Genomic DNA, 15,017 nt, shown 5'->3' with positions numbered 1-15,017 from the left:
ACCTGTCTTAGAAAGCTGGCAGCATGGTTATCAGGGTTTCCTGGCAAAGCTAGCTTCAAAAGGAAGTTGAGATGGTATATGATAGCCTGATACCTTAGCAACATCCTGGTTTCATTTTGCCCTACATGTTTTAACTTTTACTTGCAGACACCTTCAGATTCAACTCTGAATAATTCTGCAGAAAAAACATGTCCACCTTCCACCTCGCTGTCTAGGCAGTCAGCAGAACTCCAAGATACAGATATGATCCTTACTCCTGCATCACCATAGCACTGGGATGCTCCAAGGATGTAGGATGCCTGGTTCCCTGAAGGTGCGGAAGTCCCTCTGAGTGCGGAGGGGCAACCCAAGTCCATCCACACCCTGTGTGCTCTGCAAAGCTGTGACTGCATCTGAACTGCCACTTCCCTCCCTTCTTTTGCAGCAAGAGAAACTTGACTCAAACCCACGTGAATCATCTCATCCTCCCTTGTCATGTAAAAGCCATATGACTAACTTCTGGCTTCATTTAAGAAACACGCATGCTGTTGCTGGCGAGGATGTAGAGAAAAGAGGAACACTCCTTCATTGCTGGTGGGAATGCAAACTGGTACGACCACTTTGGAAATGTATCTAGTGCTTTCTCAGAAAAAATGGAGATAGAGCTTCCTCAAGACCCAGCTCTTCCACTCCTTGGAATATGCCCAGAAGATGCTCCACCACACAACAAGGACATATGCCCAACCATGTTCATAGTGGCTTTATTCATTATAGCCAGAACCTGGAAACAACCTAAATGTCCTTCAGTCAAAGAATGGATAAAGAAACTGTGGTACAATGGACAGGACATTCTCTACAGTTGAGTGGAGAGTGGGGTCTGACTTTCACACGTACTCTGGTGCCCCATATTTGACCACGTCCCCTGGATGGGGAGGCCTGGTGGCACTCAGAGGAAGGATAGCAGGCTACCAAGAAGAGACTTGATACCCTATGAGCATATACAGGGGGAGGAAGTCCCCCTCAGTCACAGTCATAGGGGAGGGGAGTAAAGGGAAAAATGGGAGGGAGGGAGGAATGGGAGGATACAAGGGAGGGGATAACCATTGAGATATAATATGAATAAATTAATAAAATTAAATTAAAAAAAATAAAGATTTTATATATTTTTTTAAAAAAAGAAACTGTGGTACATTTACACTATGGAATACTACTCAGCTATAAAAAACAAGGAAATCCCAAAATTTGTGAAAAAAAATAGATGAAACTAGAAATGATCATACTGAGTGAGTTAACTCAGAAGCAGAAAGACTCACATGGTATATACTCACTTATAATTGGACACTAGCCCAAGAGGCATGCCACAGGATAGTGGGATAGTTGTGAGGACATCCTATTGGGACTCTAGGTGAGAGAATTATGGGAGAATGGGGAAACAGAAAGATCCAGAGGGTTCTAGAAACCTACAAGAAGAACATCATGATGGGCAGATCTAGGCCCAGGGTTTCTGCTCAAACTACTGCACCAACCAAGGACAATACTTGCAGTAAACATCAACCTCTTTCTCAGATCTAGCCAATGGACAGGATATTCTCCATAGTTGAGTGGAGAGTGGGGACTGACTTGGACATGAACTCTGGTGCCCCATATTTGACCACTTCCCCATGGTGGGGAGGCCTGGTGGCACTCAGAGAAAAAATAAGCAGGCTACCAAGATGAGACTTGATAGCCTACGACCATTTAGTGGGGGAGGAGGTCCCGCTAGGTCACAGACATAGGGCAGGGGAATAGGGTGAAAGCAAGAGGGAGGGAGGAACAGGAGGATACGAGGGATCAGATAACAATTGAGATGTTATCTGAATAAATTAATTAAATAAAAAAGTAGAGAAAGAAACAAAGGAAAAAAAATCTTGTTAAAGGTTAATCAAAGGTGAAGGAGTACTACTACTATGGAGATTTTATAGCTGGAATGTCAGTAGCTATTTTATTTTATTTTATTAATATTTATTTATTATTATGCATACAGTGCTGAAAAGGGCATCAGATCACATTATAGATGGTTTTTAGCCACCATGTGGCTGTGAAGACACAGCCAAATGCTGGAGACAGTAGAGTAGAACATGAGCCTGAAAGAAGAGGTGATATTCAGAGAACCCCCCCCCCACCCTGTATCACACAGCCTCTGCCTACTTCAGATTCTTTCTTACATGAGACAGAGTAAGCATTTATTTTATCACTTATCTTGTATTAAGGTTGAGCTATTTGACTTAAGAAAACTGAACAAAACGGTCGCTGATATGTCTATCATGCAGACCTAGGAGCCTGCCTCCTCCGAGACAAGACACTCTAGCCACCCTCCCCTGGAGAAACTCCTTCACTCAGAGAAAGAGTCTACAGCCCAAGGAAAACATCGGAAGACTCTAGTCTTACATCTTCCCACAAGACCCAAAGTGTGAGAGCCATTCAGCCTCAGGCTACATTCACTAGGCCCAGCATCCTGGGGTTCTGCCTTCAACTCTGCAACTACAGGTGTCTCACTGGAGAAGCACAAGGCACGTGAGTGAACCATTCTGGATCACATGCCGGACCAACCTCATTGGACCCACTTAACACCTGTGTCCGAAATAAATACAACCTGTAATACAGATACTGTGTTTATGCTCTAATACTTGAATACTTTAAAACCTTTATGCTACTGACCCTTTACACTCAATTATTATAATCAATGACCAAGTATAAAGACTCTACAACTATATCAGAAAGTGTTAGCTTTGTGTTCACAAGCATATTAGGATCTTAAACATAAAATACTACTGCAGTAGCCGTAGCAATCCTTTGATCAATAAATACCGTACAGCTTACATTGCAGCATCTGGCTGGCATTTCACTGGCATAGCACTAGCAATACAAACTAACATCGGTATCCCTATTTTACAGATGTAGGAACTGAGGTCTTCAGAGTACGAACGACTTGGCTAAGGCTGTAGGCAGCTACAGCTGTGATTGTAGCAGAACCCAGACTCGTTCTAGGCTTACTTTTTAAAAAATCTTTACAAGCTTGAGCCAACAAGATGGCTCAGCAGGTAAATGTTTTTCCCACCAAAGTTGACAACCTGAGTTCCATCCTGAGAGCACACATGGTAGAAGGACAAAAATCTATTCCTAAAAGTTTCTCCCTTACCCCCACAAACATGCTATGTTGTGCACACATGTGCACATGCACAAAAATGTTTTCTTCAAGAATTCAAACCCAATCCTAATTATGCCTCAATTTTGTATTAACACAAGCCTTTCTTAAAATCATAACAAGCAATAAAAACTTGATAGAATTGGTCAGCAAGTGTTATTCAACACTAGAGCACAATGAGACAAATCTCTGAAGTGTTCTCTGTCAATTCCACTCTCTTTTAACAGTTTTATTGCAGGGTGACCAATGTGTTTCCACAATGAAGGTCATAACGCTCCTTCTTAAATTATAAACATCAAAACTACAAAGAAACACCTAACAGCGCCTTCCCAGCGACTGCGGCTCTGTGTGCTGCTTCTTTTGAGCCAGGTCTGGGTATTTTCGCCTCTTTGTTGAGCTTCCTCTTTAATAAAGGGAAGGAACACAGAAACAAATCCAGACCCAAAGCATTCATTGAAGATACCTGAAACTCAGCAAGGATTCAAACAATAAGTGAGTCTGAAAGCGTGGAAAGACATCAGCCTTTATATTAGAAGCAAGGGACATGAACATATGTGCATATGTGTGGGTTTTATAAATTAAATTTTCACAATTTATTTTATAAATAAAATATTTAATTTGTGGGTATATATTAAAACATAGTAATTACAGGAAAATTTTGTCCTTATAATTAAATTTCTTGAGGGGCTAAAAGGCAAATACTGAAAATATCCCTAGGCAAAGAAAGTCAAAGGGAAGGTTGGAGCTCCCTCTTTCTTCTTTTGAAGGAATTCACCAACACTCCTCTCCTCCTCGGAGATCAGATGACCAGCCCACAGTCTGCCCTTGTGTCCATGCTTGGAGCCTCGTGTGCAAGCTACCAGGCACTAGTAGAGAACAGCTGCTGTGACTCACCAGTGACTTAAATAAGAGACACAGAGGATTCTTAAAAGCAAAAATGTGGGCTGGGGAGATGGCTGACTAGGTAGAACACTTGCCAGCCAAGCATGACCACACAAGTGTGGGTCCTTAGCAGCAAAGTAGAAGCTGGGCAGAAGTGGCAGGCAGCCTTTACTCTCAGAGCTTGGGAGGCAGAGAGAGGGGACCCCAAAGGCAAGATGGCTTGTTGGTCTAACCAAATCAGTGAATTCTGGGTCCAGCTGAGAGACGCTGATGTAATGTAAGCAGCAGACACTAAAGGAGATACCTGATTTTGCCTCTGGCCTACACACACGCGCGCACACGCACACACACACATACACACACACACACCACATGTTTGTGTAAGTGCACATCACAGACACAAATAAACTTTAAAAGTAGAAATACTCACAAAGCCATTTCAAACTGTTCCAGCCATTTTTTCTTTAAATCTTTTGTTTTGCAATAAAATTCTAGTCCATTCTGTCCTTGGGTATGGATGAGGTAGAAGCCATAAGACCACTGTGAAAATGAATAGTCTTCAAGTTAATAATTATCCATTGTTAAAAACACATTTCCAGGTTCACGGCACACCATCACAACCATCCACATGAAACCTTATAACTCTATCAGCATTAACACTGATGATTACACTCAACTTCATATTGATGAGAACACCGTTGTTACCATATTGATCTTAGGGACTGGAAATGGTCAGATCAACTCTGTCACGACCCAACCATAGCTCACAGAAGACTGGACCAAATCAATCTCTGAAAACTAAATGCCTGACTCAGTAAACAGCATCTCACACTAATACATCTGACTCCAGATGTGCAGAGTCTGTATTCAAATACTCAGTAACTGCAGGTGAAGACAATAGTAATAGCATCTGTCCTAAACCTGTACAGAGCCTTTTCCCTCGTTATTATTGCGAAACAATGTGGTATTAACAGCTGCTTACAGGAATTTAAGTGTTATCTTAGGTATTATAAAGAACCTAGAGATGTTTAAAATTGTATAGAAAGACATGCATGGGTTATATGCAAACACTAAGGGTCCTGAGTATATGCAGATTTGGGTATCTGCAGTGGATGGAGGAGTCCAGACACCAAGGGATGACTGCATTTGAATATTCAAAGCTCTGCATAAATTACTGTTAGTAACATCCCCCAAAAGTCACCTTTTTATTTTCTTTATCAGTGGTAGGATTGTTAGCTATCTTGTACTGCTGGAGATCTATTATTTCCTTCATCTCGTAGTTATCACCTTTCCTTTTACAAACAATCACTGCCAAATCGAATAAGAAGATATGCCTGTGAAAGAGAGACAGTGTGGTTGACTGACAGCAAACGGTTTAGAAACACACATAACTTTTCTCCTGGCAAGACGTGACTGCGCCAACCAAGCATTCTTCTTCTGCATTAAGGACGACAGGCAGGTCTGCACACTGGAAGCAATAAGGAATGCAGGCCCACAGAAGCATCACTAACCCTCACCACACCAGAGGAGAAAAGGGGCCACCCCACCCCAGCTCCCCTAATTGTAACAACAACAACAAAAAGTGGGGGGGGGAGAATCATAAGAAAGGCAATACATACACTTTACAGTTGTTGAAAATACTCCTTGGGATAGGCTATAAAGCTACTCATGAATAATGGCTCTCTTTTTATTTAAACACTAAAATCTCAGAAAAAAATATTCATGACCAGGGCAGTAGATCTTCTACAACCTTAATAGTGATCAGTCAAAAGCCTTGAAAACAGTTCATCCCTTCCATCAACAAGACCAACAAGACGTAAAATAAATCCTCAGCATCCCCACCCAGATGGGATTACTCTCATGCTGGGCGAGCAAACCCCCACTGAGGGGAGGTAGGTAAACTGTCAAAAGTCACACTGAGGATCTGGTGCAGAGATAAGATCACAGCCAGGCTAACTTTAGAACCTGTGCTTTCACTCCTTATGTTGAGTGACACAATTTAAAGGGTCACCTTAAGCGCAGCTTGGGTGTAAGAGAAAACTGCAAACCAGGAAAGTGATGGTTAAGTTTCTGTGCTAATATTGTTTTGTTCTGTTTTGTTTCCTTATCAAAAGCAATGTTAATAGGGGAAGGAAACCGAACCTTCTAACCTTATCATCTAACTGCAATACATGTGTGCTTTTTAAAATGCTCGGTGATTAACACGCATATTCTTATCCAATGATTGTGACAATGACACATTCTCGGGGCTCAAACACTTTCCTCATCCTCAAAGTCAAATGTGTGGCTCCTGAGAGCTACCTGTGGAGTCAGGGTACCAAGGTGGAAGCAAGAGCTAATGCTGCCCCCTGCTGGCAGACTTCCTTTTCTGCAACGATTCCAGGAAACCACCACAAATGCATCAGTTTAAGAACCACCTTCATGGCGGAGGATTAAAGGCCTGTGGTACTGTATTAAATGGTCCCCGTTCGGCCTTCTTCCTTAGGATGCTTTTCGTTATTTTCAGTGAGTTTTTAAATGAGTCTTTTTTTAAAAGGCAATCATGGTTTTGTGGAAATTTTCTGGCAGTGTTTAATAACTAAAATGCAGATATTGACCTACCTTGTTTTCTAAGGTTTCCATTTAGCCCCTAAAAACCTAGGCAAATCAACAGAGTTCAGACTGGAGAGTGAGGTGATGCATAAAGCACAAATTAGAAAGTGTAGGGGACCACGGACTGGCCTGTCCTCTTGCCTACCACGGCCACCCCATCCTAGAATAACTGACTTAAGATGCCATCGTTCCTGTGACAGCAGCTAGCGCTGTGAGAGGGCACAGTACGCTCCCGTCTCACCTTTCCTGCTTCGTATGCTTGTCCAGCGTGGTCATCCGGATCTCACCGTCTCCCTGAGGTCGTCCATAGAGCAAAACCGGTTGGTTCTAAAACACAAATATATGTGTAAATAAATCTAAAGTACCTGCTGACCTTTTCACGATCACACAAAACCAGAAGTAAACATTAGTAAAGATATTTTCCAGGACAACTACTCTACTATATCATAATTGATATAGTTTTTTTCTTATTTTAACACATCTGCTCTAAGATACACAGGACTTTGATTATAAGATATGTTTCGAAAATCAATCCGTCCTTTGGAATTACAGTGGGCCTACTCTGGACACTTACTTTTACATATGATCTTAGAAGGGATGCTACCAGAGCTGACCTTGCCCTCCTGAGGACTAGCTTTCATGGTACCACAGGGTACCATTCAAGCTACCAAAGGAAGGAGGCAACCAAAAGTCCTACCCTGCCATGATGGCTATGAACCACACCCATGACTAATAGCCACAGGGATAAAGTAGTGGCACATAAAACTTGACAGTAACATAGAGCTCTCTAATCGGACTTAAGGCCCACTCAACAAGAGAAAACTCATTCCTGAGACTGGAAAGCTACCTAGTTGCCCAGGGTTAGTTAAGTGGTGGATCTTGGAGGAGAACCAACAACCACTACTTAAGTCAACCCGCATAATCCCTACCTGCCTTCTACATAGTGATCCTTATACTCACAGTAAGTGTAGTTCTCACCCCTCACCAAGGACACCTTTCTCTGCAGCAGAGACCATTACAGAAAAGCACAACCAATCAAACTGCAGGATTGTGGCGCATTGTCTCGACTGATATATTTACAACACAATTCCTGCCCCTCGGGCTCAGGAACCATTGCATAAAGCTAAAATAGTTAAAAATAGGATTGGCATAAAGACCATCAGATCAATAAACCAGTAGAATAGTGGCAATCCCAGAAATAAGACTCACATATTAGCTACCATTGTTTTCAAAAAGTGCCAAGAATATTCACTGGGAGAAAACAAAGTTCTTGTATAAATGGTGCTGGGGGAAACTATATATCTACAAGAAAAAGAATAAAGTTGGACATTTGCTTTATACTATACCTAAAAATAACTACTTAGAGCAAAGATCTACACATAGGAGTCAACACCGTTAAGGCTTTACAAGAAAATAGAGCAAAGCCTTTTACAGAATTAAATTTAGCAATGAGTTCCTGGGCGTGACATTAAAAGTGTAAGCAAGAAAGGAAAGATCAGTAAACTAGAGCTTGCGACACCACCAATGCTATCTGCAGAAGAAAATCCCCATAAGCACCTGTGTGGCAAGGAACTGTTGGGAATACATACGTGTAAATAAGTCCTACAAACACAAACATGTGAGTGTGCATGTATGCATACCCCCACAGCACATCAGGACTCAAAATTAGCCAATGTATTAAAACAAACCAAGCCAAACCAAACGTGCCCAGTGAACACACAAAACAATACTCAACACTATTAATCATTAGGAAAACTCAGTAAAATCCACCATCAGATACTATTTCACACCAATTTGGATATATATATATTTTGCACATGTGCTTAGAAAAGAAATTATTTAGAAAGAGACCTGAAAATTGGCGTTTGCCAAGTTCATAAAGAAATTGGAGTCCACTTAAATTGCTAGTAAAGATGTAAACTGGAACAGTGCTGTCAAGAATGGAGTGGAAATTGCTCAAAGATACAATGCACGTATTTGCGCGTATGATGATACATCATATAGCCTTAGGTGGACAAGACTCACACTCTGCAACATGGATGAATGCTTATGGCATGAGGCTGAATAAAATAAAATGGTCACAAGAGCATCAATACTATATGGTTCTGTATATCAGCAGCATCAAAGATGCTGAGTTCACAGATAGAAAAAAAATGGTGCCAGGGACGGTGGAGAGAACAGGGTGGGGATTCTGTGCTCAGTGAACATGGTTTCACAGGATGAAAAGAGTTCTGGGATTGGACATAGGCAATGGGTACACCAGATTATAAATATAATTAATATCATATGTACATACACATCTTTATGATGGTCAATTTAACGTTACTCATATGACTACACTGTCCATGCTACACAGCTGTCCAGGAAACATACCATGATGTGTGTTCTAGGCTGATGGGGGGGTTAGGGAATGGTACTCCCTTTAGATTAGACCGTGAAAGTATGTGGCAGACAACAATGGAGAAAAACACTCCAGACCAGAGTAGAAAAGGATCAAAGGTGCAATCACAAAAAGGAATTGAAAACTAGAGACTTACAATAAACACGGTGTAATCCCTGTGGTATAAAATGTGTGGGTAGTTATTCACTGAATGAGTTCAGAAAATCACTAAAGTTCACATCACTTAGTACTTTTAAATGGATCAACGTTAAAGACAACAGGAAAGTCTTTGCAAGTTTGGGGGCGAAAAAAGTGACTTGGAAAACTGCTGTTTTGAAACATACATATATAAAGAAATTCTTCAGGGTAGCAGGGATTGTCGAGGAAGTAGGCGGTAGTACCATGGAGTGGGGACGTGGCTATACAGAGGAAAAGAAAGGATGTGCAGAGGGATTCAGAACACAGCAGTGAAATCACTTTGCCAAAAATACCTCAAAGCCACACTCTCTATGCACTTCCCACTGGCAAATCCAGGCCCCCATCTCCCATCTGGGAACCATTTCAATAGCTACCTGGCTACCCCTGTCAAGAGACTTCTTGAAATATAAACAAGACTGGGGCATTCACAGGTAAAAACTGCCCTAGATTTCTACCCCAGTCACAAAAAGCTCTAGCCTCTCCTTGACCTACAAGACTATGCGATGTGGTTCCCACCCCATGACCTCAGAGCCCATTGCCTTCTTTTCTCACCACTTCTAGCAACCCTTGCCTCTCAGCTTCCTGAACATGCAAAGTGTTTCTTCCCCGTCTCTGGACTTTTCACTTTTTAAGGCATTGCCTGGATCACTAACCAGATAGACCTTCTGCCTCCTCATTCTTTGGACCCAGTTCAAATGACAAGTGACCTGAAAGGACTTTTTGTAGCTACATTACCTAAACTGGGACTCTCTTAGTTGTCCTCTGGGACTCTGGGGAAGAATAAACAGTAAGAGACCGAGGAAAAGAGGCAAGAGATGTATCCAGACAGTGGCAAAGTCACAGGTGACATCCCATGAGTATGAGGGCTGAGCAAAAAACAACCTCAAACAGTGGAAAGTTGAGGGTAAACTATGTTCTCAACAACAGCTCTCAGAATGTCCTGCGATTTGGGGATGAGGGGGAGCTGGATGGGAGGATAATTACATACCAGATTTTCTATAGATAGCTGAAACTGCTTAATTTCACGAAGGGTCTCATTATCCCTCTTCACTTCGTTCACATACTGTGCCAAGTCCTAAAGAATGGAGAGGAGGGTACAGACGGGAGGCACAGGAAGATTAGCAATGCAGGCTGCTTTGAAAGAAAAACACATCATTAATTCTATCACTGACGAAAGTCACCACCACCGGAATGTCTCAATGACAATACAATGAACACTCAGTCAATCAAAGCTGTATCTCAAAGCCAAGTTTTAAATGTGGGGTGTGCAGCTGGGACGTCTGGAGAGCCATTGTCTCCCATACCCCTGAGGAGAGTAAGGATACTGCTGCCTTTAAAAAAACAAACAAACAAACAAAATCTGCTGCTACGCAAAGTCACAAGGAAAGTAGGTCAGGAGAATTTAAACTCCAGGGGCATGGATGACCGTCCTGGAAAGCTGTGCATCTTTCCCCAGGTTAGATAAAGGACACGGTTGAGGGATCAGCAGCCAAGAAAACACAACACAAAGTTATATGTCGCCTAGCAAGACCGTCTTCTGAAACCAGTTAATATCTTGTTAGCTCGAAAGAATGCTCACTCAGAAAAGCTACATCAATTTCAGAGCGAATTAAAGAGAAACAAAGGAGTGGTGAAGAACAGAGCTGCACGAAAACAGAATAAAGTGAACACAACCTTCAGCCGCGTTTCTCCGCACGCCTTCACCTATTTAAAAAGCGGCTTTTGAAAAAAAAAATTGCAAAAGCATTAGCTAATCCTCCCATACTGTAACTGGCTAATTTTATTTTGTGTGATCCACATTTTCCTGTTTTCTTACACTTCTTCTTTCTTTCTTTTTTTCTTTAACCTCCTTAACGGATCTGCAACAGGAACACAACTCTGCAAATAGCCATTCTTAACTATGTTCTCAGTGGAAGCTCAGCTTTTTGTAGCACCCATCTACAAATGACTCTTTTGAGGATTCAAAACTTGCTGCTCGTCTAGCCACGTGACCAAGTGATGGTCAGGACACTCCCATGAGCCACTGCTGAGACTGGTCCAGGGCACAGTTAAATAACTAGACAATGCCTTGTCGCTTTCTTTTTCAAAAGCAAATACTCGACTCTGTTTCAGGTACAGCTCAGAATCAAGTTGATTAAGCATAAAGTGGAATTTGGGCTTTCAGACACTCCCCAACGAGCCCACATCTGCTTTTTATCTATCTACCTGCCTTCTTGACTTTCTGCTTTAACTGGAAACAAAAACCCAAGTTGAAAACGCCTTGTAAGGCATCCACCATGGGCAACAGGAGGAGGATCGGACTGAGAAAATGAACCACACTAGTGATCCTCAAGTTACCCGCTGATTATTCAAGCCAAGGGTTAAATAAGTAGCAACGAGAAGAGCATAGAACAAAGTCGCTATGTGGAGTCACCCCTGGAGCCTATAAAAGTTAGCAAACTGCACAAAAGCAGCGTTAGCCTTCCTCTTAGTTTCATGGCGCTTTTCTCTGGGAGGATACAAGGAATGGGATAACCATTGAGATATAATATGAATAAATTAATAAAATATTTTAAAAATTCCATTTCAGAGGCCGATGCAGGAAGAATGCCACGAGTTAGATGCCAGTCTGGGTTGCATAGCAAGTACCAGGAAGTCCCAGTTTTAGAAATACAAACACTGTGATATCTATCTCACTAAGTCAGTTTGCTCTCCTCACCAATAACAAGCGTGAATGCCAATAGGTCAGGGTATCCCATATGCACACTAAGCCTGTTGGATCCCATTGTTTCCAGGCAGGAACACGGGACCCATGCAGTTTCCTGCTGCAGCTGCCTCACCTTCATTGCATCCAGAGCCAGCTTCAGGTTCCCCTTCTTGGTGGGATCATGGGTGTGTTTAACCAGTTCCTGGTGGGAAGACACGGGTTAGCAACGATGTCCTGGCATCCAAAAATGGAACACCAAAGAAACAAGCAAACAAAGCGTTTAAAGACACTAATATCAATCCCCTGCACGGTGTGATGATTTTCATGTTGACTGACCCCTTCTCAGCTGAACTCTACCCTCACCTTTATCGCCGCGATGTTCCTGGTTGTTTCCCTGGGTGACGTAAGCTCTAGAGGAAAGGATGCCACCTAAGGAAGGCATCGCTCTGCAGTGCATCTGCTCGAACACGGATGTCACACCCGATAACAGACTCATATGCCCAACTAAGTAAGACCTCTAAATTTAATAAGTCCCAGACTTGCTCGGTCCTCGTGCAGGATGAGGTGGCAACTGAGGGTACTTGGCTAAGTAGCAGGATTTCCATTGCTGTAACACCGGAAGCCAAGACCTGAATGGTATGCCGGGCCCTGCCTGCCCTCCTCTTTCCTTCCCTATGTCTCACTAACATCAGCTTTGATCCTAACCCCAGCTCCTTGTCGTTTTTCAAACAGGTTATCGTTAAGTGCTTGGAACTAGTCTTTGGGCCCAGAGTCTGTCCTTCCAATAATCTGTCCATACCTCTATTGGAAGCAGGTTTCTAAGCTCTAAGTCAGGTCTTGTCTCTAGCCTGGCTAGACTTCTGTGACATCCTCCACACTTCAGCGCCACCCAGTACCCCAAGTAGTCACGCTCTGGATTCTGTAAATGTCTCTTCATCCGTTTTTTTTTTTTTTTTTTTTTTTTTTTTCGCACCCTGACAGCGTACTCTCTACCCATACCGAATCCATAGTTCTCAAAGATGTTCATATGTGACCCACAGGACATGGTGTTTTCCTTTAGAAAGTTCCTCCTCTTGTCCTACCTGTCAAACCCGGGCTCATCCTTCAAAGCCCAGTTCACAAATCACCCGTCTAAGAAGAGAAGATGAAGGTTCTAGTAGGGTCCCCAGGAAACTGAGGTGGAGTTATTGAGGCCTTTGGGTCTCTTCTGTGTATCCATCACATGGTGTTACACCTCAAAGGTTGCACTGCCGTTCTAAATGGTGAGCTTTAGTGGGGTGGGTCCTGTCATGCAATGCATTCCTAACACTGTTTGGTACACACACACACACACACACACACATACACACTCCAACTCTCTAAATTCTCTAAAAGCCCCAGGGCTGGTCCTGCCTCCTGTTACAAAAAGAGAGACTGCCAAATATAAGACTCCACCAAAATTCTGTTCCTATTCTCACTCTGTTAAACAAAAGAGTAAACTACTCTTAAAAGTTTCCAAAGCTCTCCCTGTAAAATATTTTGCTTTTTAAATGTATTCGTCTCTCGTATATTTCAATCTGACTGCTGTTTCCCCTGCTTCATCTCCTCACAGTCCCCCCTCCACCAACACCCCCCCAATCCATCCCCCTTCATTCCTCTTCAGAAAATGTCAGGCCTCCCATGAATATCAACCAAACATGGCATGTCAAGCTGCTCTAAGACTAGGCATCTCCCCTTGTATTTAGGCTGGACAAGGCAACCCAGAAGGAGGAAAGGGTCCCAAAAGCAGGCAAAAGAGTCAGAAACAGTCCCCACCCCCATATCCACTGTTAGGAGCCCCACAAGAACTCGTAGCAACACAACTGTAACATATATGCAGGCTCCTTGTTTGTCAGAAATATTTTAAATTATCTGTCATTGTCATCAGATCAGCCAGCATCCAGAAGTAATTTCCGTGAAAAAAATATGTAAGTGTAGTAGTAAGGAGAAAATTTACAAACCAATAACCACATTTGTCTAGCAAATGTCTAGACACCAGACAAGTACAAAATAATTTAAAGGTTTAAAAAAAAACCTAAAATTTTTTATCAACATATAATACACAAAATAAAGCTTCCTATTTTAAAAAAAAATCATGAATTACATGGACTCTTGAAATCTAAAATATGAAACAACAGAAGGAAAAAAAAGTAGGGTAAGTCAAGTGTTTCAAAATCATGTAATTGTATTTCTTAGTTTTTGAGTCCATACAAAATCTTACAAGAATCCGAAGAGTCTTTCTCTTGATTTGAACCTTCTACATTTTTCAATCAGTGTTCCACTACCTCAAAGCAAGAAAATAAATTATTATCTTATTTTCGACCCATTTTTAGCTCCGTGATGCCTTGAAAGCTGATTGCCTGGGTCGCCCTTATTATTTTTTCATAAAATCCAATTTGATTAAGTTGCTTTGAGTTTATGTCTCATAAATGTTTTAATGCATTTTTAAGAAATAATCAGGGTTTGAATTTTTCTGATTTCTCAGTAGAGCCAAAATAGAAATGACTAATAATTGCATGGCTACAGTTCAAGAAATTTAATATACAAGTTGTACAAAGCGAAGACGACTCGGAATTCTATTTCACGTACAGGTGGTAGATCTTCTTAAAATGACATTGCACAAGCATCAGCTCGGCTAGCAGACTAATACAATACGACATTTCTTTGGAGCAGAACTAATGAGCCTCCTGGTATAGCTATCAAATTAAATTTATAAGACTCTCCACCCTCATTAGAGGACTAAGCGTGGAAACCATAAACTTTGTGGGTTATCGTTAGAATCTCCTTACAATAGATGTTGTCTTATTATATTTAGTGCAGCAAAAAAGCCATACAGCCCATGACACAATCTTCGCTTAATTATTGTGGTGAGGCGGAGAGTCTAATGCGGGTAATCTGACCAAATTGGTATGTTGACTCACTGGCAAATGATTATTGCTGACTCTAGAAGATGCCATGGAGGGCATATTTGTGTTCATTTCACTCCTTTCCCCGCCTTCTGCCCCCACCCCCATCCTGTTTGAAGAACACAAAATGTGTCTTTTTAGTAAATAAAGAATCAAGGTTGTTGTTTGGGTTTTGTTTTTTGGTTTTTTGTT

At 41.9% G+C, this 15,017-nt stretch overlaps 1 protein-coding gene across 1 annotated transcript in view; it reads right to left on the bottom strand.

Annotated features, from left to right (window-relative positions):
• Vav3 (vav guanine nucleotide exchange factor 3) overlaps window positions 1–15,017 on the bottom strand; it is a 327,028-nt gene that overhangs the window by 151,742 nt on the left and 160,269 nt on the right. The window contains exons 11-15 of the mRNA XM_051165697.1: window positions 12,035–12,103; window positions 10,204–10,290; window positions 6,879–6,964; window positions 5,247–5,379; window positions 4,476–4,585 (exon numbers count right to left, since the gene is read on the bottom strand). Coding sequence (XP_051021654.1) covers window positions 4,476–4,585; window positions 5,247–5,379; window positions 6,879–6,964; window positions 10,204–10,290; window positions 12,035–12,103 — 485 coding nt within the window. The remainder of the gene's footprint in view (window positions 1–4,475; window positions 4,586–5,246; window positions 5,380–6,878; window positions 6,965–10,203; window positions 10,291–12,034; window positions 12,104–15,017) is intronic.

Source organism: Acomys russatus, chromosome 23 (genome assembly GCF_903995435.1).
Source record: "Acomys russatus chromosome 23, mAcoRus1.1, whole genome shotgun sequence".
In the NCBI taxonomy this organism is placed as follows: Eukaryota; Metazoa; Chordata; class Mammalia; order Rodentia; family Muridae; genus Acomys; species Acomys russatus.
Note: the sequence above shows the minus strand (reverse complement) of the source record. Positions and strands in the feature narration are given on the sequence as shown.